Consider the following 18611-nt stretch of genomic DNA (forward strand, 5'->3'; position numbering starts at 1 on the left):
TCATCTGACGGATTTAAACAAACGATTAATTATAACATATAACTTATAAAACTATGTTATTTGAAATAGTTGTATAAAAATTAAAGTATATGATTACGTTAAATATATATATATATATCACTATGATCGGAAAAAAATATCTATGTATATAAACAGAAAATAAACATCCGCGCGGTTGCGCGGATCAATATCTAGTTTAAGCCAAACTTTAGAAAAAATAAATGAATCTAAGAAAATTACGCAAATTGATTTGTTATTTTTTTGTGCACATCAAATTGGTTTGTTAAAAATGCAATATATTATGTAAGCAGTTCTTTTCAGTTGATCATATTTTACTGGAAAAAATTGTCTTTTTAAATATTTTCCTAAATATTATGTTGATTAAGTAAATTAAATTACACATCTAGAAACTATATAATGCTATACGACTATTTCGAAAAAAAATTGAGGGAAGATTATAATAGGGGAATATGCAAATAATTTTTTTGTTTACTTTTTTTTTGTCAACACCTAAAGAAATTATATGAGATGGTACATCATTGGAATGTTTTATTTATATATACTTTAACATTATGTATTATTACAAAAACAAATCTTCCGAAACAACTAAAGATGAGGACATGTAGCTCTTGAGCTTGTGTTATAAACTTATAATTATCGACATCTCCATCACAGAAGTTCAAATCCGACATAACCAATGTTACTGAAAAAATTATCATCACAAAAAAAAATTGTTGTTTTCTCAATAAAATAACATAAACTAAGTAAAAATTAACGTATGAATAAATCCGAAATAATCAAACCCAAAAGAAAAACAAGACGCGTTGCGTTTGAATGCTTCAAAAGAGAAGATAAATTGTTTTAACCAAAAAAAAAAAAAAAGTGAAGTCAAGCGCAACCCATCCACTAATCTATAAAAGGAGTAATAGATTCCCAAACTTGTTTCTCATTCACCATTCTTCAACTCAGTTCAAAGAGGAGATAGAGAGAAAATGACGGAATTTCAGAAACAAGAAAGAGGAGTGAAGAAGATGAAGATAGTCGCTAAGATTATAGCCTTGGCTTCCATTTTCTCTCTTGTTCTATCTTACTCTTCTTTAGTCTCCTCTCTTCAACAAAGTCTCCATTTGCTTTCCATGTATATCAACCTTGTGGACAAGAAGTACATGTTCTTGTTATGCAATGGTATTGTAGGCTTTATCATGGGGAATTTCAAAACCCTTTTGCACGGCACAGCCATGAACATCGTTGAAGAAACGGAAGAACTAAGGATCAACCACACGCGAAAATCAGAAATGAAGAATGTAGTGGCTCTACTTGGAGAACAGCGTGTATCCAAAAAAGAGGAGGGAGAAGTAGTGGCACTACTTGGAGTACAGCGTGTATCCAAAGGAGAAGGAGTAGTGGCACTAAATGGAGAACTGTGTGTATCCAAAGAAGAAGAAGACGGAGAAGAAAGGGTTGATTTATTAAGAGAAGAAGAAGTTATAATGGTCTTTGAGGATGACAATGGAGGTAAAGACCTCACTGTCATTACAATAGATGAGCATGATGATGATGATGAGATAAATGACAACTTATTAAGTTCGGAAGATTTGAACAAGAAATGTGAGGAGTTCATCAGGAAGATGAAAGCTGGGATCAGATCAGAGTCCAGGAAGTTACTTACCTCTTAGATATGTGATTGTTTTTAGAGTATGTTCATCAACTTAGCGTTAGTATATTCATATTATGTGCTAGATAATTTTAATGTTTTCTCTTTTTTTTTTTCTATTTTGAATAGATTCTGTATTTTGGTAACTTTAATCACTGCAACAAGAAACTAATAACCCAATCCAATCTAAGAACATAAAAGTATCCAACAATAATCCTAGTCTATTTCGAACAACTTGTGTCTTTCAAATACACGCAAGTGTCTTTAACAATAGCAAAGAAGCTAAGATTCACAAAACTAAGACTCAAAGAATTACAAACTCAGGCAAGGCAGATAGATGATAGCAGGAACATAACTATGGCAAGGCAAAAAGAATTACAAAGAAAGATTCAGACGATAGCAGAAAGAGAACTAAACTACATCACAAAACAAAACAAGCAGGATCTAATCCGAGTACCACAAGAGACACAAACTATTTCGTTAATATCAAACTGTAAATATAGCAATCACTCAACCTATTTTGTTACAGGATCTAATCTCGAACCACAAAAGTTTTTAATGGAGGCTGTTTTTTAGCTACGAATCACGCATATAATCTAAAGAAAACAATCACTCAACCTACAAGGATACAAATCATACAATCGAACCATGTAAATCAATAAACTTTATTCTATTCCAAACCCTAGAATCTATCCATCTCATCTAGGAGTTGAAGACCGTACCTTGCCAAGACTGGGACGATTCGCTGAGGATTTGGAGAGGAAAGAAGCTTGCGTACAGGACCGGAATCGAACGGAAGTGGATTGAGATTTCGAAGCTGCGACCTCTCGATTGGAAGCTGCGACCTTTCGATTTGCAAAGATACGCCGACGGATACTCCAGTGGAAGAGAGAGGACGTAGGTGGAGTGAGGAAATCAGGTCGTCGCTTTCGTTTGGAAAGGATCGATCTTCGATTCAATGCTTCAGTTCGTCGCCATCGAGCTCTCCTTTTTCGATTTTTGATTTCAATTTCCCTGAGCCGAAACCACCGTCCCTTCTTCGTTTTCATCGCCCAATAGCGTGATGTCACGTCTCCTTCGGGACGAGCCCGATTATCCCTTACTTACGGCCCGTCCCACCCATTTTAATTTAATTTTCAATTATTTTCGACCCAATAAAGAAGAAGGGACAGCCCAAGGCACGCCCGATGCAGATGCCCTAATAACCCAAACCAATCTAAGAACATAAAAGTATCCAACAATAATGTATTACCACCTGTTTCTTCTGTAAACTCAAAAAGTCAGGCGTCTCAAATTGACAATACAAGCCAGAAAAGAAAAAACCAAACAACACCTTAGATCCTATCAATATCCTCGTCCTCAAAGTGGACAAACTCTTCAGCGTCATTGTCATCATCTTCTTCGAGATCACCAACGATACCTTCGTTGAGACGAGTGTTCTCCGGAAGCTCACCGTAAGCCTTGAGAAGCCTCGCCTCGTCAGACATGTACTTGAGAATGACGTCAGCCTTGTCGTCCTGGTAGTCTCTCAGACCAACGAGTATGATGTCGCCCGCCGCGATCCAGACCTTCTTGTGCATCTTGCCGCGGATGTGGCAGAGACGCTTGGTGCCGTCGATGCACATGCACTCGCATCTTCCGTTGCCGAGCATGCGAAGGACTTGCGCGTATTCTTGTCCGTCTTCTTTGAAGATGAGCTCGCGCTTCTCGTCGTCGGCTTCGTTCTTTCCTCTCTTCCTGTTCTTTCCTCCCTTTCCCTTGTTCTTCGGCATGGTATCTGATAAAATTAATAATAATAATAATAATAATAATAGACAAATGATTCAGTTCAAGGTTCTGTCTTAAAAACACGAAAAAACAGAATCAGATTCAATTACGAGCAAGGCCTAGAGAAGAATCTAAAAAACAAAAATCAAACACTATCGCGATAAGCTGATTGTAATAATTAGTGGTAGCGAAGATCGATCGGGAGATACATAGACCTTCGCCGCCGATTCAATTAACGATTACGAGACCGGGAACCCTAAATCTAGAGTTATAAGAGATGAAATGAAAAAAAACATAGAAGACGAGGATCACCACTAAGATGCGATCTGAAATGAAAAGGTAAGAAGAAAACCTCTTGGATGGGATAAGATTCGGAGATTTCTCTGTTTCTCTTTGAATTTGGATCAAACGTTTTTCTGAAGCCGTGCGGCTGCGAAATACCTTTTTATCGATCGCTCTAGACATGGGTCGGTGCTTGTTAATTTAATACCCCCTTTGGTTTAGGTGTTATTACCAAACCATGCCATTCATTTCTCTATTCCCTCAGTCTAACACACGGTCTAGGCCTGGGTATTGGTCCAAATTCAGATCGGTTAATGTTTAATTAATATTTTTAGTATTTAAACTAAATTTAATTGAGGCGGTTAAGCGTCCGAATGACCGGCCTCGTTTCAGCATTTTTCTTCGAGAGATACGGGAGTTATGCTTGCTGTTTTAGTCGATGGTTTTTGAAACAGAATATAACTTCTCGAATCAGATAGCTAGAGAGGTTGCTAGGAGTGTCCTTCGTGATGGCCGATTCAACTCGTTTCTGGCTTTAGGAGGACCAGCCTGGCTGCATCAAAAAATCTTGAAAGAAGCCACTTCGAACTGCTCATAGACCTTGTATAAGTTGAGTATATAGATTGTGTTTTCTCTTTTTGGAGTGATCTCTATCTTTTGTATTGATTCTTGGTTCATTTTCCCTTAATGAAGTTGTTAAAAAAAACTAAATTTAATAAAATTAAGTGTTGGATATATCAAAATTTTAAAGAATTAATATCTACTTAAAGTCTTTTTAAATAGTTCAAACATTATAAAATAAACATTTTATTTTTATCATCAACTTTTTTTCAAATAGTATATATAAATTAATAAATATATTAAATTCTTGTTGACAAAAAAAATATATTAAATTATCTTAACCCTAATCATATTTCATAAATACTAAATCATAAATTGTAATCACTAAATAAAAAATAAATAACATTTTTATTTTTAATTAATGATGTTTAAGGAATATTTTTCATTGTGTGTCTTTTTTTCTTTAAAAAAATTGATTTAATGATATTTCTTTTTAAATATATAAATAACAAATTTAAATATTGGTTTGGATTGCCGATGACAGTCTTTTCTTCTGTAAGGCGGAATTAAGCCAATGCAAAGAGATCATAGACATTTTAGACATATATGGAAAGACATCAGGACAACGACTAAATGCATCCAAATCATCGATGTTTTTTGGAAACCGAGTGGAGTATTCTCGGAAGCAAGATATAAAAGATGTCTTAGGTTTCTCTTCAGAAGGCGGCATGAGGATGTACCTTGGATTACCAGAACAAATCGGTGGCTCGAAGATGAAAGTGTTCTCCTTTGTACAAGATCAGTTCAATGGGCGAGTCAACACTTGGTCATCAAGACTTTTTTCTAAAGGAGGAAAAGAAGTTCAAGTCAAATATGTGGCTCAAGCAGTTCCGACATTTGTGATGTCGTGTTACTTGCTTCCACAAGGCATTACCGATAAATTAAAGAGTACAGCGTCTAACTTTTGGTGGAGCTCAAAACAAAACAGCAGAGGTTTACATTGGATAGCATGGGACGAGATCTGTACTCCCAAAGATTCGGGGGATTAGGCTTTCGCGATCTTCATGATTTCAATATAGCGCTTCTTGCAAAACAATTGTGGAGACTAATTCATTATCCGAACTCCTTACTAGCACGTGTTTTAAAAGGGAGATACTATAATCACACCTCTCCATTAGAAGATCGGCGCACATACTCACCATCATATGGATGGCATAGTATTATGGCAGCAAAACCTCTACTCATATTGGGTCTACGGAAAACAATTGGTACGGATCGAGATACGAGGGTTTGGAGTGAGTCTTGGGTTCCAGATGGAGTGGCCCGACCACCTAGACCTGCTGACCACATTGTATACAGACTACCCCAACTTCTTGTTCAGTCCTTTATTAGGAATGATACCGAAGAGTGGGATACACAGCTTTTACGGGATTTCTTTCACCCAGATGATATCCCTTTGATACTTGGGCTGAAACCCTCTCGCTCTCGTGCTCCGGATGGATATGTTTGGAACCACACAAAATCAGGAGTTTATTCTGTTAAAACCGGCTATGACCTACTTCGATCAACCAAGTTGAGTCTTTCACAAGAAGGGGCTATAGAACCAAGTATCACAGGCCTACAGAGCCATGTGTGGAAGATAAAGGCCCCGAGCAAGATGAAGCATTTTTTGTGGCATGCTATCTCGGGCTGTGTGGCGACAGCAGAGAGGCTCATGTATAGACACCTGGGCACCGATAGGAGTTGTCCTACATGTGCTGGCCCAGGGGAGTCGATTAATCATCTTCTTTTTGAATGCCCCCCATCCCTTCAGGTTTGGGCTTTATCGGACTATCCGTCCCTTCCGGGTTACTTCCCGAGTACATCCATTTATCAAAACATGAACTTCCTGTTTTGGAAGAGAAAAGAGGTGGCCCCTTTGAGACCACAATTCGATACCTTCCCATGGATTTGTTGGTACATTTGGAAGGCGAGGAACGACAAACTCTTTAATGGAAAAGACGTATCCCCAATCGACACTCTTCAACACGCCTCTCTTGAAGCAGAATGTTGGAGAAAAGCTAACGAGAAGGAGGAAGCAAATGAGGATCAAGACGATCCCCCCACTACAGAGATTGAGACAGTGCCCTCTTGGATGCCCCGAATCCCTACCTGTCAAATTGATGCATTATGGATCAATAATGGCAGCGTCAGTGGCTTAGGGTGGAGTCTTAAGGATCAAATGGGCTCAGAATACTTTGGATTAAGGGCGTGTCACAGGAGCCTTTCAGCTTTGCATGCTGAGATGGAAGGTTTACTTTGGGCAGCCTCTTGTATGAGAGACAGAAGAATAACCTTGGTACGGTTTGAGACGGATTGCTCGGACTTAGTGGAAATGACTACAAACCCTATGGGTTGGCCAGCGTTTGCGACAGAGATCGAGGCTTTACAGAGATTACAAGTGGACTTCGAAGATGTGAGGATATCTCATATTCCTCGGAGCCGGAACGGCCGGGCAGACGCTTTAGCAAAGGATGCAAGGACCAGAGGCTATTTTTTTCCCATATAGATCAAACCCAGACAGATGGAGATGCTCTTAGGAGAATCGGTTCATCTGTTCTCCACTTGATCTAGCTTAGATGGGTAGACGCCAAAAAAAAAAAATATTGGTTTGGGTTTCCAACAAAAAAAAAAAACGATTTGGGTTTGGGATTGAAATGAACTCGGTTTGGATTTGGGTTCTTCCCTATCCTTTTTTTTTGTTTCCCTCATCACTCTCAGCGCAAAAGAGAAGAAACCCAAAAAACCTCTGCAAAACCTTTCTATCCGATACACACACCCAAAAAATGCAGCTCTCGGTTCCAATCTCACCTTCCAAGGTCTCACCACCAATCTTCCCCTTCTCCAATCGACACGGCCCTCCACCGATTCACCACCTTATACACACCCCCCGCGCCAGCTTCGTGACTCCCCTCAGAGTCTCCGGCTACTTCTCCTCCATCAGCCGAGCAATCGAAGAGGAAGAAGAGTACCGCAAGGCACGCGCCGCAGTGAACCGCAAAGGCGTCGAATTGGACGGCTACGCCATCGAGGGCGTCTCCGTCGGCGGCCACGAGACTTGCGTCATCGTCCCCGAGCTCAAATGCGTCTTCGACATCGGAAGGTGTCCGTCACGCGCCATCCAGCAGAAGTTCCTTTTCATCACCCACGCGCATCTCGATCACATCGTGAGCTCACTCTCTCTCTCTGTTCAATATTCAGTTATTTGAATGGATAAGGTTTTGATGATGGTTCTTGTCTCAGGGAGGTTTACCGATGTATGTAGCTAGCCGTGGCTTATACAATCTCGAGCCGCCGAAGATATTCGTGCCGCCGTCCATTAAAGAAGATGTTGAGAAGCTACTAGACATTCACAGGACTATGGGTCAAGTCGAGCTCAACGTTGAACTCATTCCACTCAGCGTTGGTGAGACATATGAGTTGCGCAATGACATTGTCGTTAGACCTTTTGCAACTCACCACGTCATACCCAGCCAGGTACTAGACGATGTCGTTTATACCTACTGCTTCTTTTCTAATGGTCTGATAATGGCTTTCTCTCAGGGCTATGTTATCTACTCGGTTAGGAACAAGTTGAAGAAGCAGTATGGTCACCTTAAAGGCAAACAGATCGAAAAGATTAAAAAATCTGGCGTTGAGGTTTTGTTTCTTATGAAGTCAAATATTTTGCCAATTGATGTGAAAAAGGGGGAGAAAATAAAAAAACATATTATGTTGAAATTAATTACAGATTACAGATATGATATTGTCCCCTGAGATAGCTTTCACTGGAGATACAACTGCAGAGTATATGCTTGACCCTCGTAACGCTGATGCTTTGAGGGCTAAAGTGCTTATAACCGAGGTGCTTGCTTACTTAAAAATCCTATTAACGAATTTAGCTTCTGAGCTTTTAATATATTTGGCAGGCTACCTTCTTGGATGAAAGTTTTAGCAATGAGCATGCGCAGGCACTCGGTCACACTCATATATCTCAGGTAATGATCGATCTTATTTTATGTTCAAACAATTCATAGAACTACGCTGTAAAAAGGAAACTTCCATGAGCAAATTGCAGATCATTGAGAATGCAAAGTGGATCCGGAGCAAAACTGTGTTGTTAACGCATTTCTCATCACGTTACAATATAGAGGTGATCATCTCATTTGAATTCACGTTCTTAGTATAGTTGTTTTTACCCCTTACCATGTATACTTGTGGTTGCAATGGGCAGGAAATTCGTGAAGCTGTGCTCAAGTTGCAATCAAAAGTGTCCGCAAAAGTTATTCCTCTTACAGAAGGATTTAAGTCAAGATATTCTTGAAAGAGTTGCAAGCAATAGTGTGATTTGAAACCCATCTTTATCAACGAATGTAAGTTAACTAGGAGAAATGAAAAGAAATTTATTCTATTATGCAACATTGTAATTGAAGAAATATTGGTACAAAACTTTTGCCATGCCGACTTTAGATTGAGGCAAAGAGCAAAGATGCATTTGTTCCACCGAAGCCAAAAGAGTTCGACATCGCAGTCTTAACTAGCATCTCTTTCGAAGTGGTTAAAGGCATGAAACTCTTGTCGAAGATGGGATCTGGATTCTTGACATTCAGCGTCAGAGGAGCAACTCCCTACAAAGTTTTTTTTGGTTAGGTTACAAACCTTCAATCATTAAACAAGAAGACATGAAATGAGAATGCTCACGTGGTGTATAGCAAGAACGCTGAAAATAGCTTCTACAGCTCCAGCTGCTCCAAGAAGATGACCAGTAGCTCCCTTTTAAGTCAAACCAAGCAAACTCTTATTTAATTGTCGACACAGTTACTACTTAATACAATAACATCACCAGGCATTTTTTTTAACCTTGGTGGAGGAGAAAGCCAATGTGCCTGAAGTGGCGTGATCAGAGAATACGGTCTTGATAGCCCTTGCTTCCACAGCATCGCCTTGAAAAATGGATGCAAGAGTTAACACGGAGTTGTAAAACTAAATAGAATTAATTAAACAAAAGGTTTCAATCTTCTTTACCTATTGGGGTAGATGTTGCGTGTGCGTTTACATAATCAACTTCATTTGGACTCAAACCAGACTGAAAAAGTCATGGACAGTAAAAGGCAAATCACTAGAATTCAAACCGATAAAAAAAAAACAAACATAAACGATCAAGAGAAACCATTCTAGGAGTACCTGTTTTAAGGCACGTGTCATGGCCAAAACAGCTCCTTTTCCATCTTCAGGAGGTTGAGTGATATGGTGTGCATCGCCTAAATGCCAACAAGATTCATTCTTATGAAAACTCAAAATGTGTTTTACTTTGTTTTTACTGTAATGTATGAGAGCTTAACCTGACATCCCATATCCACAAAGCTCAGCATAAATTTTTGCTCCACGTCTTTTTGCATGCTCAAGTTCCTATTGTTTATAGCCACAAAATCAGAAGAGATTCTTAGATTAAAACCAAGAAAATAGCTGAGGGGATGACTTTAGAGTCTCACCTCCAGTACAATAACCCCTGAGCCTTCCCCTATCCTGCAACAAAATTAAAAAAAGGTATGACCTCAACATCTCCAAAACAGATTCTTTCAAATAAACAACCAAGAATGTAACTCACACAAAACCATCCCGGCCACAATCGAAAGGCCGTGAAGCTTCTTGCGGTGATGAATTGAACTTAGTCGACAAAGCTCTTGATCTGGACAGAGCAAAGATAATAACAATGATTTACGATATGCCTTAAGCAAGAGAATTTTTAAATGGAAGCACACAAAGCGCGTTAGTTACCTAGAGAATCCAGCAACGGAGAGAGCATCAATGCTGGACTCAGTTCCACCTGCTACCATAACATCTGCATCTCCAAACTGAATCATCCTAGTGGCATCGCCTATAGAGTGGGCTCCAGTTGCGCAAGCTGTCACAGCAGCATGGTTTGGCCCCTAATATTCAAAAGCGCGGCAATGATATGCAAACTGTTTTCTACTAATGGGAGAACTATAACTCTTGTTTCATAACCTAAGATGTTCAGACTGTTTTTATCATAAAAAGTAAAACAAAAAACTTCAACACACCTGGAATCCATACTTCATGCTAACGTGACCCGAAGCCATGTTTACTAATATCTTTGGGATGAAAAAGGGACTAAGCCGCCGCAGCCTCTGCATCACCATAATCGTCACGATGTGATACACAGAAACTTCATGAGCCAATAGAGACAAGAGAAATGTCTAAACCTTTTCACAAATCATCTGCGCTGCCTCTACAATGTCACTTATACTTCCGATTCCACCGCCAATAGAGACTCCCTGATATTCCCAAATTTCCAAAAAACTATAAGAAACAAAAATAAAGATGGCAGATGTAAATCATTCATACTTAACTGTTCTTTCTTTTTCCTCCTCTTCGGTTGGTAACCACTCTGCATCTCTCAAGGCTTCATCAGCAGCACATAGAGCATATCCAATGAACTTCGCAATTGCCTTCAGGGATCCAAAAAATGCATTATAACATTATATTACCTTTAAATACATGTGAATATATCTGACAAACCACATCAGATAAGAAGTTGAGCGAAGATACCTTGGAGTTTAACCAAAGACCCTCATCAAATTCACCTGTGTTTGATCCATAAGGCACAAAGGCGGCGACTTTAGAGGAAAGCTGATCAAAAGTATACAACTTTGTCTCTTCATCAAACGAACTCATCTTGAGATCATCAGGTGTCAGTCCTCTAATCCCACTTTCTCCACCAATCAAACGCCTCCATGTCGTCTCCACGCCTCGTCCAAGTGGAGTCACCATTCCTAGACCTGAAGCAACAAAGTTTAATTCAGAGGAGTTTACGCATATGTAAAGACATGGAAGATTTTGGAGGAGACGGAGACCAGTGACAACAACGCGGCGATGTGAGGAAGAATAAGAAGAAGAGGATGTAGAGATAAAGCGGTTTAAGCTGAAGCGAGTAGTGTTCAAGTTTCTGCGAAGGAAAGAGGTCGCCATTTCGCGCGCAGAGACGACGGTGATGACGGCTGGATACGACGGCGACAAAGAGGAGCAGGGAAGTTTTTTTTTTAACTTGAATAAGAAGAGAACGGTTAGATTGTTTAGTTAACCGGTGGTTTAACCAATCAATCGGTAAGTCAGGAATGTTAACTATGCAACTGCAAATAATTGCAAACTATAGAATGGTTCTTGGTTAGTAGGACCGCTAACTCCCCCACAGGAAGTCATTCAATTTGTACCTTTATTAATTTAAAGTGTTTTGATATTAAAAAAACGAAATATAAGCGAAGTTAAAATTGTTTGAGTTCAATGTCTTAGAAGATACTTATCAGCTTCCACGCAAAAAAACAACCAAACATGCAAAATAGAATACAACTTAGGGACAAATGACATAAATTTAGTAGTCTCATTCGCTATTCTATCTGCAACTTTGTTACCACTTCTAGGATAATAAACCACTTCAGCCTCCATTATGCCCAGCAATGAGGTTTTCATCTCTTGAATAATGGGCATCATCCTTGGCCAGACCTCTTCTTCTCTATTCAACATCTCTCAACGAGCAATAGAGAGTCTGTCTCAATGTCACATTTGTATAACCAAACCCATTCAATGTGATTATTCCAAAAGTTTGTAATTATAATTTACTTGTAATTACAATTCATAATATTATAAACTTCACAATTGGTTTTAAAGTAAACTAACAAAATAAATTTTGATATTATAAAATTTCAATTTTTATTTTTATTTGATTTTTGATTAACTTTTTCATATTTTAAATATTTAGGGATTTTCTTCTTGTTTTTTTTTTTTGCTAAGAATATAAATATCATTGCAGTGAATGAAAGTTTGGTTACGATTGTGATTGAACCAAAATTTGCTTATAAAGCCATTATGTTCTTAAGGGCCGCAAAAAAAATAAAAAACCCCTAAGAACTAAGATTAAGATCAAAGCAATCCGATGAAAGTAAGCCATGAACTTAATAAGTGAACTAGGACAAGAAACAACATATGACTTCCCAAACATACCACTTCTCGATCACCGAAAGGAACCAAGAGAATAGCTGTAGGCCGTTCAGACGAACACTCACCGGAAGGTGGCTCCAAGCGGTTTCAACGGAGGCGGCTGGCAACGGCTCCGGGCACCACAGGAGGAGGACGCCGATCAAACTAGCCTTCAGCTAACACGGGAGAGAGTGGAAGTGTAAACCCGACAGTCCACCGCTGAAGATGAAGAGCAAGCTCCAGTCAAACGTAGGCGGTACAAACAAGCTCCTCAAACCGGCCACGCGACCACAATATGCGGCAAGAACCATCAAGGGAAGACACAAACGCTTCAACCGGAGATATGCAATAAGGGAACATGAAGTACATATAGAGTTGACTGAGAACTCCACAACAACAGGCGGGCAAAGAGGGGATCAAAAACTCCACATTCAGGCAAGGACACCTTCGGAGAGGGTCGTCCTCAAAACCCAACCTTTAGACATCAACCAGCGAGAAGGGAAGCTACAACGATCGCCGAAGCACGCCATGGGGTTGGCTCTCGACCTATAGAAAGAGGTTCTCTGTGGCAAGCCTCGAGACCACATGTCACTCAGATCTGAGCTGAGAAGAGAAGCTCTAAACAAACCTTGAAACGAGCTGAGGAAGAAGGCGATTGGAGCGAGACGGAGAGGCTAGGACAGCGTTGGCAGCGACGCGACGCACAATCCCGGCGAGACTCGGGTCTCGAATCTGACCCAGATCCGAGCACAATCGGAGTATCCAAGTCAAATCAAGGCCCCAGAGAGACCCACAACTCGTTGCTTCTCACCGGAGCTCCAGAGAAGCCAAGGACTCCTGTGGATTCTGTTAGATCTCGAAGAGAAATCCAGAGCATCCGAGCAAGGAGAAGAGAAAAGGCAGGGACCGCAAGGGGTAGAGGCTGGAACGAGAACTCGAAATCGTTGTCCCACGGTGGCCGGAGACGGAACGTCACCAACCACCGCGAGAAGCAGGAGAATCCGGCGGCGGTTCTAGAGTTTTTGACGGTGGGGAGGAGAGACTCTCGAGAGAATAATTTTCTCTCTCACCTTTCTTCTTGTTTTGAATTAATTTAATTTTGTGTCTTTTATTTATTTATATAGGTGGTGTTGTAAATATCTTGACTTGTATTTTCTTTAATTAAATTTTATTTCACATGTATCAAAATCTAGTAGTAATTAACAAAATGACATGTATTACAATTTGTTATAAATTTAAGGCACCAAACTTTATATCCAAAAAAACTACTTAGAACTTCACTATATGCAGACTCTGTTGATATAAAATTGTGTGAAGGATCATTTTCTGTTGTCTCTAAATTCGTTTTAACCTAACCAATCTCTTGTGTCTTTTGTGCTAGTAGTAGCATTTTTCTTTGAAAAAGTAGTGGTAGCATTTAATTATTTTTGTCAGATAAAAACAAGAAAAAGTTAAATAAAAACAAGAAAAAGTTTTATCTCTCATATCCTTTTTGGTCTCTTTTATTTTCCTGATTTTACCCATAATTTTTTTTTAATTATTTTTGTCAGATAAAAAACAAGAAAAAGTTAAAGAAGAAAAGAAAAAGGAAAAGAGTTTGTAAAACAAAAAAAAAAAAAGTAAAATCTGCCTTTTCTTACAGAACTACACAAGTGTCACTAGATTTTACATAAATTCCAACACCACGTGGCGTGTTTCTACCCGAACCGTATTTAGGCGTAAATTCAGAGAGTCAGAGAAGAAGAGGACAAACAAAAGCCCCTCTGTAATATTTTTATTCTCTTCTCTTCGCAAAAATCCTCCTCCACTCTTCCCCCGATCCTTCCCCTTCAAAAACCTTTTTCTTCGTTCTAACCCTAATTGAATCGGATCTCTAGGTTTGAATTATGAGGAAGAGAGAGAGGGAGAACCCTTGTTCGCTTTGCGGGCATTTCCACAAGTACGAGGAAGGAGAAGTCTGTGGAATCTGTGGCCACCGTATGCCTGATCCCTCCGATGTGCCGGCTCCTCATGTCCACGTCAGCGCTTTTCCGTCTGAGATCTTGCCGGAGTTTCTCTTCCTAGGGAGCTACGACAACGCCTCCCGCTCTGAGCTTCTCAAGACTCAGGGAATCTCTCGCATTCTTAATGTGAGTTTCTCTTTGTCATATTAGGGTTAAGCTTAATTAGGTTAAAGGTTGACAAGTTAGCTGTGTTTTGATTGGGTTGATCTCTAATTGAGTCATGAAATTGGTTTAGTCTTAACCGGATTATTGAATTGGTTTGTTGACCCGTAAGAGAGTTTATGTATCTGTTTAATTCGTAATAGAGTTAAGCTTAATTAGGTTAAAGGCTGTGAATTTAGCTGTGTTTAATTGGTTTTATTATCTCAATTGAAACATGAAATTGGTTTAGTCTTAACCGAGTTATTGAATTAGTTTGGTAAATCACTGACCGTAAGAGAGTATATGATCTTCAGTGATCTAAGTTTATTACTACTTCTTGAGGGTATTGAACATTAACATCGAAGCAAAAGTTATATGTTTTTGGTATTGATTCTGCTTTCTTTTGTTGGAACAGACGGTTCCTATGTGCCAGAATCTATACAGGAACTCATTCACTTATCATGGCCTCTCTGATGAAAAAGTCTTGCAATTTGATGATGCTATCAAGTTCTTAGGTTTGATTCATATTCCCACCTCAAAAGCATTGATTTTTTTTTAAAATTATTTATTTATTTATTTGGGGTTTTGATCCACCATCTATTGTGTTCTGCTTGATTTTTTACTGTGTAGACCAATGTGAGAAGGACAAGGCACGTGTTCTTGTGCACTGCATGTCAGGGAAAAGCAGGTGAGTATCATTTATCATTCTCGTATACTCCAACTGTAAATCATATGCTTTGATAGATTTGTGGTTTCTTAACTTATTATGTATAGTAGGACTCTTTTATTCTGTGATTAGCGATTGAAAACCTTTTTTTTTAAAGTTAATATTTATCGATGTTTTTCGATTATTTTGAGTCAGATCACCGGCGGTTGTTATAGCGTACTTGATGAAACGTAAAGGGTGGAGACTCGCTGAGAGTCATCAGTGGGTTAAGCAACGAAGACCCACAACTGACATATCTCCAGGCAAGTACTAACTAACTCACACTTGCGGATTTTTAAGCAAGTAAAAAATTCTCATTTGCTTTTTTTTTATTTAAATCCGCACAGAGTTCTACCAACAACTGGAGGCCTTTGAGCAGGCTGTATTCGGATCAAGAGAAGGAATGATGTCGGCCATGAGTCTCAACGATCCTCCAACATTTGGGTTTGGTTTCCCAAAGGTTAATAACGTTCAAGCGCAAGTCCCTGTGTTCAACAGTGCTCCTGCTTCTTCTATATTTTCATCCCCTGCTTCAAGTATCCCTCCTCAAGGGTTCACTTTTGGAGCTGCTCCACCAAAGCCAACTACCGGCGATGATATTACCATGGAAGGCTCTTGAAACCAAATTTTCATACTCTGCAAGAACATTCCACCAAAAAAACATACTGGTTTCCTTTTTTTCTTTTTCCTTTCTGTAAATGGATATTGGTGCAGGCTTGAGATTATGTGAGATGAATCTTTGTTGGTTTGGTGTTTTGCATCTATATCTGTTTGCTAAAAGGAAGCATCTTTCTCTTGTTTAATTCATATTCTTCATTGTTACATGTATCTATCTCGTCTGTTTGTCTTACCCTTCAAATCAAATAAGCTGAGACATCCAATACTTTGTCTTATAATCCTTCAATATTTAATTAAGCCTTGAATTCATTTAGTACGGACTTAGCAAAATCTCTGATCATTCACTTAGCAAAATCTCTGATCATTCACCGTGAGGAACCTTTGTAGACATTTAACTTTTTAAAGAAGTGATATATTGATGTAGAAGCAAATGCGCCAATAAATCAGCGATCTTGATATATTGATATAGTGATATAAGGACCATTAAATCAGCGATCTTGTTGATTCTAGTAGGCTAGAACTTTATGGGTCGCTTAGCAAGTGGGCTGGAAGTTCGTGGGCTGCAGCTAGGGATGTTAATATGGACTCAACCTAACAGGGTTAGCCCTAACCGTCCAAACCCATTTGTAATCCTAACCCTCATTTTTTAAATAGGGTTTAAACAGGGTTGGCCCTAATAGGACCGGGGTTTAAATTCTAACCCTTTTATTTTGATTCACACAACTATTATACAATATTTAATAATGTTTTTAACCAAAAAAACTTAGAGTCGAGTTTTCTCGCATAAAACTAAACAACGAAATTTTCCGTCGAAACCGCAAAATCGAGTTTTCAACAAAAACAACAAAATCGAGTTTTCTCTCCAAAAACGCAAAATCGAGTTTTTCGTCAAAACTTCAAAATCGAGTTTTCCCGCCAAAAAATCAAAATCGATTTTGCGGTTTTGGCGGAAAAACTCGATTTTGCGGTTTCGGCGGGAAAACTCGATTTTGCGGTTTGGGCGGGAAAACCCGATATGCCGGTTTCTGCGGAAAACTCGTTTTTGATGTTTCGGCGGAAAAACGCGATTTTGTAGTTTTGGCTGGAAAACTCGATTTGTCGGTTTCGGCGGGAAAATTCGTTTTTGCGGTTTTGGCGGGAAAACTCGATTTTGCGGTTTTGGCAGGAAAACTCGATTTTGCGGTTTTGAGGGGAAAAGCTAGATTTTGCGGTTTCGGCGGAAAAGCTAGATTTTGCGGTTTCGGCGGAAAAGTTGATTTTGCTGTTTCGGCGGGAAAACGCGATTTTACAGTTTTGGCGGGAAAACTCGATTTGCCGGTTTTGACAGGAAAACTCGATTTACGGTTTTTGTGGGAAAACTCGATTTTGCGGTTTTGGCGGGAAAACTTGATTTTGTGGTTTTTGTGGAAAAACTCAAATTAGGTTTTGGCGGAAAAAACACAATTTTTGTTTTTTGACGGAAAAATTTTATTCTTAGCTGTGGAGCAAAAACTCGATTTTGCGATTTTGGGAAGAAAACTTTTGATTTGATGCTCAACAAATTGGCGGAAAGAATCATATCATATCTTAATTTTTCTAGTTTTATCTTTAAAATTTAAGAACAAAAATAAATGAAATATTTTTTTCAATGAGTTAACCCTTGTACCAGCCCTAACTCTTGATTATAATAGGATTAAAATAGAGCTAGGTTAAAATAGTGCTGGGTTTATAATAAACAAAAGAGGGTTGTTAACATCCCTAGCTGCAGCATAGTTAGCACACCCACGGCTAGTTACATAACCCTCACTATACAGCATAGCCAAGCACACCCATGACATGAGAAAAGGATTAGCAAGAAGAAAAACAAAATAAGAAATCGTACACTGGCGATGAAGACTCGACATTTCTCATAGAGCATTGGTCAGCAAAACCAGCACGTAAGAAGAGAAGTAAAGTTGCCCAGAGCCGCAACTCAGACCCTGTGAGTTCACAAGCATATAATGCATGACCTGAGTCCTTTGCACGAATTGAATAAAACATGGTATCATTTTGTGTTTTTTTTTACTTTGTAAATAACTGTTTTATCTAATGTTGTTTAGATTTGTTTTTCAAAGGGTTGAATTTGATGTTGAAGAACCACCACCATACACTGAGATTGTCCGGAGGACACACACGCAAAGACACGACATTAGTACACTACCGAGCTTAAGAACTCGTCACTCAAGCTGAGATGTAAGCCACACAGATTTCTGACTATGATGGATCACTTGACAATCCAAGCGCAACATCAACTCCTTCTAGCATCATGTAAAACAAAGCTTATTTGAAGGTTAGATTTTATTTCTACAATCTTGTTATGTTTTTGCTTAGTACATGAAAGTTGTTAATGTGCATGTTTTGCTTAGAGTTAGGCTTTGAATATTGCATTCTGATGCGTTATGTTTTGATTAGTGTACGAGTATATAATATGTTTGGTGTGTTCTGTTTTACTTAGAGTTAGATTTTGATTATTGCAAATTGATGTGTTATGCTTTGCTTTGTGTACGGGTTCTTTATAATCGGTTTTGATGTGTTCTGTTTTGTTTAGAGTTAGGTTTTGATTGCTACAATATGTTGTGTTTAGAATGTGTTTCAAATCTGATGTTAATGTGTTTTTTTGCCTGTATATTATTACAATCTAAATATATTTGTAATGTGTTGATGTGTTTTGTTTGGACTGTTTTGATGTGTTCCTTTTTCAATTGTTTTTGATTTGCTTTCACAGGCAGCTCATGATAAGAAAGGCATATATATTGTTCTGGCAGTACCCAATATAGGGAGCACCCTCCATTTGGGAAAGTCTCAGCTTCTCTTACCTGCAATCTCGAGAGGGAGATGTGTGTGTATA

General features: G+C 38.9%; 5 protein-coding genes across 6 annotated transcripts; 3 read left to right on the plus strand and 2 right to left on the minus strand.

Annotated features, from left to right (window-relative positions):
- The first annotated feature begins 900 nt into the window (after nucleotides 1-900).
- Nucleotides 901-1849, plus strand: LOC125583693. The gene has a single exon (XM_048751104.1). The coding sequence runs from the start codon at nucleotides 993-995 to the stop codon at nucleotides 1674-1676; it is 684 nt and encodes a 227-aa protein (XP_048607061.1). The 5' UTR covers nucleotides 901-992; the 3' UTR covers nucleotides 1677-1849.
- Nucleotides 1850-2885: 1036 nt separating this feature from the next.
- LOC111210604 (eukaryotic translation initiation factor 1A-like) lies at nucleotides 2886-3992 on the minus strand. 2 transcript variants are annotated; one of them, XM_022711118.2, is made up of 2 exons: nucleotides 3774-3992; nucleotides 2886-3431 (listed from the first exon to the last, which is right to left on the minus strand). In XM_022711118.2, exon 2 carries the CDS (start codon nucleotides 3424-3426, stop codon nucleotides 2989-2991), a length of 438 nt encoding a protein of 145 aa, XP_022566839.1. In that variant the 5' UTR covers nucleotides 3427-3431; nucleotides 3774-3992; the 3' UTR covers nucleotides 2886-2988. The 2 variants fall into 2 exon arrangements, with proteins under 2 accessions (XP_022566839.1, XP_048607062.1); XM_048751105.1 differs by having other exon boundaries at nucleotides 3734-3860.
- Nucleotides 3993-6978: 2986 nt separating this feature from the next.
- On the plus strand, nucleotides 6979-8746 carry LOC111210602 (tRNase Z TRZ2, chloroplastic). Its single transcript, XM_022711115.2, has 7 exons — nucleotides 6979-7470; nucleotides 7547-7780; nucleotides 7847-7942; nucleotides 8034-8147; nucleotides 8212-8280; nucleotides 8361-8435; nucleotides 8517-8746. Exons 1-7 carry the CDS (start codon nucleotides 7090-7092, stop codon nucleotides 8604-8606), a joined length of 1059 nt encoding a protein of 352 aa, XP_022566836.1. The 5' UTR covers nucleotides 6979-7089; the 3' UTR covers nucleotides 8607-8746.
- Nucleotides 8627-11450, minus strand: LOC111210601 (3-oxoacyl-[acyl-carrier-protein] synthase, mitochondrial). Its single transcript, XM_022711114.2, has 14 exons — nucleotides 11158-11450; nucleotides 10853-11082; nucleotides 10654-10752; nucleotides 10507-10578; nucleotides 10345-10431; nucleotides 10061-10212; nucleotides 9891-9971; nucleotides 9775-9808; nucleotides 9625-9691; nucleotides 9467-9543; nucleotides 9308-9368; nucleotides 9143-9225; nucleotides 8984-9055; nucleotides 8627-8910 (listed from the first exon to the last, which is right to left on the minus strand). Exons 1-14 carry the CDS (start codon nucleotides 11270-11272, stop codon nucleotides 8749-8751), a joined length of 1392 nt encoding a protein of 463 aa, XP_022566835.1. The 5' UTR covers nucleotides 11273-11450; the 3' UTR covers nucleotides 8627-8748.
- Nucleotides 11451-14007: 2557 nt separating this feature from the next.
- LOC111210588 (protein-tyrosine-phosphatase IBR5) lies at nucleotides 14008-15930 on the plus strand. The gene is made up of 5 exons (XM_022711092.2): nucleotides 14008-14406; nucleotides 14837-14936; nucleotides 15052-15109; nucleotides 15284-15390; nucleotides 15475-15930. The coding sequence occupies exons 1-5, from the start codon at nucleotides 14164-14166 to the stop codon at nucleotides 15744-15746; spliced, it is 780 nt and encodes a 259-aa protein (XP_022566813.1). The 5' UTR covers nucleotides 14008-14163; the 3' UTR covers nucleotides 15747-15930.
- Nucleotides 15931-18611: the final 2681 nt, after the last annotated feature.

The sequence above is a fragment of the Brassica napus genome, chromosome C3 (assembly GCF_020379485.1).
Source record: "Brassica napus cultivar Da-Ae chromosome C3, Da-Ae, whole genome shotgun sequence".
Lineage (NCBI taxonomy): Eukaryota > Viridiplantae > Streptophyta > Magnoliopsida > Brassicales > Brassicaceae > Brassica > Brassica napus.